This window comes from Schistocerca gregaria, chromosome 8 (assembly GCF_023897955.1).
Source record: "Schistocerca gregaria isolate iqSchGreg1 chromosome 8, iqSchGreg1.2, whole genome shotgun sequence".
Classification (NCBI taxonomy): Eukaryota; Metazoa; Arthropoda; class Insecta; order Orthoptera; family Acrididae; genus Schistocerca; species Schistocerca gregaria.
The window spans coordinates 282,351,234-282,356,288 of NC_064927.1; the positions used below are offsets into that span (position 1 = coordinate 282,351,234).

At 39.6% G+C, this 5,055-nt stretch overlaps 1 protein-coding gene across 1 annotated transcript; it reads left to right on the forward strand.

The window, feature by feature from the left end:
* The first annotated feature begins 570 nt into the window (after window positions 1-570).
* Window positions 571-2,534, forward strand: LOC126284776 (ADP-ribose pyrophosphatase, mitochondrial). The gene has a single exon (XM_049983937.1). The coding sequence runs from the start codon at window positions 1,224-1,226 to the stop codon at window positions 2,148-2,150; it is 927 nt and encodes a 308-aa protein (XP_049839894.1). The 5' UTR covers window positions 571-1,223; the 3' UTR covers window positions 2,151-2,534.
* Window positions 2,535-5,055: the final 2,521 nt, after the last annotated feature.

A 5,055-nucleotide genomic window follows, 5' to 3' on the forward strand; every position in this document is an offset into this window, starting at 1 on the left:
AATATAAACAAACAATTTTACACTAAAATCATGTGATAATTCCTGTTTGATGCTGGCGTCATGTGCAGTATGCTATGCTCACACCATAGGTAGCCCTACTATATGGACATATAAGATAAATATCTGTTGGGTAGCACATGTGAATACTATGCTGTACAGGATGCTGCTAACAAAAATGCATATGGTTCTCATCTTAGAACATTATTCAAGAGTGAGGGTTCCAGACGAAATAGTATTAACTGGGGATAGTGAACATACACAAACAAGGGTGGCACAAATGGTAACAGGTTTGTTTCACTAGGAGGACACTTAGAGGAAATGCCTGAAAACCTTAACTGTCAGATACTTAGAGATAGATGTCAATTATCCCATCGAAGTCTACTAAAGAGTATTAAGAGTCAATATTAAATGAAGACGCTAGAAAATACTTCAACCCCTTACTTCTTGCAGCTGTAAAGACTGTGAATACAAGATTAGAAGGTTGACTGCTCGGTCAAAGACGTTTAAGTAGTCATTCTTCCACTTCCATTCATTTTCATAGAAATTGATTACACAGTACTACACAGTCTTTGACATAGACCAGAACCTCGTTGCGCCTTAACATACTTGGTAAAGTATATTTTCCCACCAGGATAAAGCCTGTGGCTGCTAATAATTCCACGCAATGCTACAATCACTAAAAACTTTGTGTCATATGACGATGAGTCTCTAAGCGATTTGCAATCGTAGCAAAATAAAGAATGAATCATCGAAAAGGGCTTATGTTTTAAGTTGTTTCTGAAAATTCGTTCTTGGTATTGCGTTAACGTTTCTGTAAGTTATTAAGCTGAAACGCGCACAATTACATTGACACCTGCACAGTTAATTTCGTTTGTCACTATACTGAATATAATGTCAGTAGAAAATAAGACCGCGTGTGTGGAAACACATTAGGTCGACCTTCGTGGGTGATGGTGACGGGATTCATGAACAAGTTTCCATTGTCTGTGGATACGCAGCTGCAAGATACAGAGCGGAAGATCGATACTACAATCGGTAGCTTTGCCTATCGATGTCAAATTATATTGTTGTTTTGTTATTGTTTCTGTTTCTAAATCGGCGAAGTTAGTGCTGGCAAGTGGAAGCGATGTGATTGACGGATTGTTTGTGAGTTGTGTAGATTGGTATAACTTACCGGATTAAAGTTAAGGTAGTCGTGCGAATGTGTGGTATACGAGGATTTAATGAATGTTTTCGTATTGTATCATTTGTTGCTGGTTCTGACGCAAATGTTCGGTGCATCCCTTAGAAAAGCGTCTCAGTGCAGGATGATGCATTTTAAGTGCCGAGGAGGTTTCTACCCCAGAACAGACAATACTGTTGCGAGATTTCCTGTACCCGACGAGAAAATCCACTGGGACATCGACTATCCTGAGTATGAACCAACAAATTACACGGCTGCTCATATCAAGGGCCAGAGTTGGGCAGATCCGGAGATTTCGCATCCTTCGTTTCATCCACAATGGAACCAGCTGGATGGCAGTGTTAACCGCAAAAGTCACTTAGGAGTTTACAAAATTGAAAATTTATTGCCATTGAATCCTGTGGGACGTACTGGAGTTTGCGGTAGGGGGTGTTTGGGTAGATGGGGACCAAATCATGCAGCAGACCCGATAGTAACGAGATGGAAAAGGACGTGCAACCATGAAATTGAGCTGCATCCAACATCTGAAAAGAAAATCCTCCAGTTTGTTGCAATACAGCGCAGGGACACACGAGAATGGGCAATACCTGGCGGCATGGTGGATCCTGGCGAGGTGGTAACAATCACCTTGAAGAGAGAATTTTTCGAAGAAGCACTTGATGCTTTAGGAAGAAAGCCAGAGCAGTTGAATGAAGCAGATGCAATCGTGGCGAAGTTTTTTGAAAGTGGAGAAACAGTTTATAAAGGTTATGTAGATGATCCACGTAACACAGATAATGCGTGGATGGAAACAGTTGCAGCGAATTTTCATGATGAGACTGGTTTGTCCGTTGGCAAATTGCCTCTTTCTGCAGGGGATGATGCCGTTAATGTTAGATGGATGGATGTGGGAAAGGATCTGGAATTATATGCAAGTCACATAGAATTTATTGAAGCTGTGGCCGAGAAACGAAATTCACATTGGTAGGGTTAGTTGGAATCCTAACTAAAAAATGTTTCCCATGGTGTAATTTGTTTATAACGAATTGGAAAAAAACCAGAAGTTAAGTTGACGATCTCTGCAATCTTTGTAATTTTCTTAAGGCTCATGTGTTTGTACTAAGTTTTTCAGCATTGTGACTTTATTATGATTTCGACAAAATCAGTGTAACACAAATGATTCAAGCAAAGGTGATAACCATATATAACGCTGTTTCCATGCAGCATCTACCTATTTTCTATATAGGGAATTCTTGTACATTTCCCAACATAGACCTTGGGTTTAATCTGTGCAACCATTCTGTCTCAAAAATATAATTTTCAAGGTTCTTTTGTGAATTATGTTAATAAATTTATTGCTTTTGTGAACTTGATCTGATTGTAATACTATTCTTTTATTACACTACATATGCTGAATTTGTGACATTTGTTGACATAGTAATGTGATGAAACTGAGGCATCTGTTTTGATACTCATCGGTAAGTGCTCTGAGAGAGTGATTTTGACTAATTGCTCATGCCCACAGTAAATGGTTGTTTTGCTGTCTAATCTCAATCTAGAATTCTACTTTTTATTTGAACTGTATTTACATTTTGTAATATAGCAAATTGAGTTGGATAATGATTTCTTCAATTTTAGTTTAATAGGTTGTGCTATCTACACTGAAATTACACTTAACCCATCACCAGCATTTGAGAATTATGTTGTTTGATACTGATGGCAACAAAGAACTGTAGTGCTCTTTACCAAGCTGTGTTACAGAGGCCAATGAAACGCCAGAAGTAAAATTGTTATGAACAACAAATAAAAGTTGAGGGGTTATAGAAAAAAAAAAATTGAGTGAGTACAGAGGAGGCATGTGAGTAAGCAGCTGGAAAATATACATTTATTTTATAGCACGGTGTTTCCTGACAGGAGTAAATAAGCAAAATGAGTGTTGGAAGACAGGTGTAGCAAAGTGAAATGAACTTTTCCTTTGCCTCACTTCAGTGTTGTCTGTTACAGCTAGCATTTTATGATTTGGGTTAACAAGTGAGTGTCACCTACCTTGTTACGTGGTTTTATCGTCATGCAGAATTCATGTGATATTTCTTTTTCTTCATTTAAAGCCACATTGATGTTGTGGTACTCAGCCCAGAGACTGGTTTGATACAGCTCTCAATGCTACTGTATCCTGTGTGAGCTGCTTCATTTGTGACTAAATATTGCAACCTACATCCTTCTGAATCTGCATACTGGATTCACCTCTTGGTCTCTGTGTTTTTTACTCCCCACCCCCCCATTTCTATGCTACTTCTTTCATTTTAGCTTTGGACTACCACTTTTAGCTTTCTATATGTTTACAAAATAATGTGAATAATTGGGAGTGGCTCTTAGGCAGTTACCTTTCTGCTATGAGTTGGTAAACTATATCTCAGTCACCTGATGATGCACTTTCAATTAACACAAAACCAGTTGTGGGTTTGAATAAAAGCATTCCACAACCAGTGTAGATAATTTCATTCACAGTTTAATACGTGTTTTACCCCTAACGGTTGAGGGACTCGGGGCAAGTAAGGCTAGCAACCTGCTTCCCTGATACTTTAAATATGATGCTGGCAACAATCAGAGCAAAATGCCTCGGACCTTTGGAGGTGACGGAGTCCCACCTCTAACTGACATACCAGGGACTCCTAAGATACGACTTGGCAATGAAATGGTAATGCGATGGGGAGCTATTAATATCAATGGGGGCTACCCTGGGAAGAAGGTAGATCTGGCAGAGGCTGCAAGTAAGATGGGGCTGGACGTTTTAGCTGTTAGTGACATTCGGGTAAGGGGTGAGAAAGAAGAAGAAGTGGGAGAATACAAGGTCTACCTGTCAGGAGTCAAAGCAGGAATAGCACAATGGGGTGTAGGGATTTACATCAGGAAAGAAATGGAACCCAGCGTAGTTGCAGTAAGCTATGTAAACGAACGACTGATGTGGATAGATTTGACAGTGTCTAGCAAGAAAATTAGGATTGTGTCAGTATATCCGCATTGTGAAGGGACAGATCAAGATAAGATGGATAGTTTTTATGAGGCACTCACTGATGTAGTTGTTAGAGTAAAGGACAATGACAGTGTTCTGCTCATGGGTGATTTTAATGCCAGGATTGGAAATCGAACTGAAGGGTATGAAAAGGTTATGGGTAAATTTGGAGAGGATATGGAGGCCAACAGGAACAGGAAACAACTCTTGGATTTCTGTACCAGTATGGGCTTAGTAATCACAAATTCCTTTTTTAAACATAAGAACATTCACCGGTATACATGGGAAGGCAGGGGAACCAGATCTGTCATTGACTTTATAATAACAGATCACGAATTCAGGAAGGCTGTGAGGGACACACGTGTATTCAGGGGATTCTTTGATGACACTGATCATTATTTAATCTGCAGTGAAATTGGGATTGTGAGGCCGAAAGTGCAGGAGGTCAGGTCCATATGTAGGAGGATAAGAGTGGAGAAACTTCAGGATAAGGAAATCAGGCTCAAGTACATAACAGCGATCTCAGAAAGGTACCAGTTAGTTGAATGTAGTCAATTACAGTCATTGGAAAAGGAAGGGACAAGGTACAGGGACACAGTACTAGAAGTGGCTAAAGAATGTCTTGGAACAGTAGTGTGTAAAATTAGGATGAAGCAAACAGCTTGGTGGAATGACACAGTCAAGGCAGCCTGTAAAAGGAAAAAGAAGGCGTATCAAAAATGGCTACATACTAGAACTCAGACAGAGAAAGTTATGTTGAAGAAAGAAACAAAGCCAAACAGATAATTGCAGCATCCAAGAAGAAATCTTGGGAAGACTTTGGAAACAGGTTGGAGACTATGGGTCAAGCTGCTGGAAAACCTTTCTGGAGTGTAATTAG

What these genes read in the sequence shown, in the direction of transcription:
- LOC126284776 (XM_049983937.1), top strand. Translation starts at nt 1,224, where the DNA reads ATGAATGTTTTCGTATTGTATCATTTGTTGCTGGTTCTGACGCAAATG.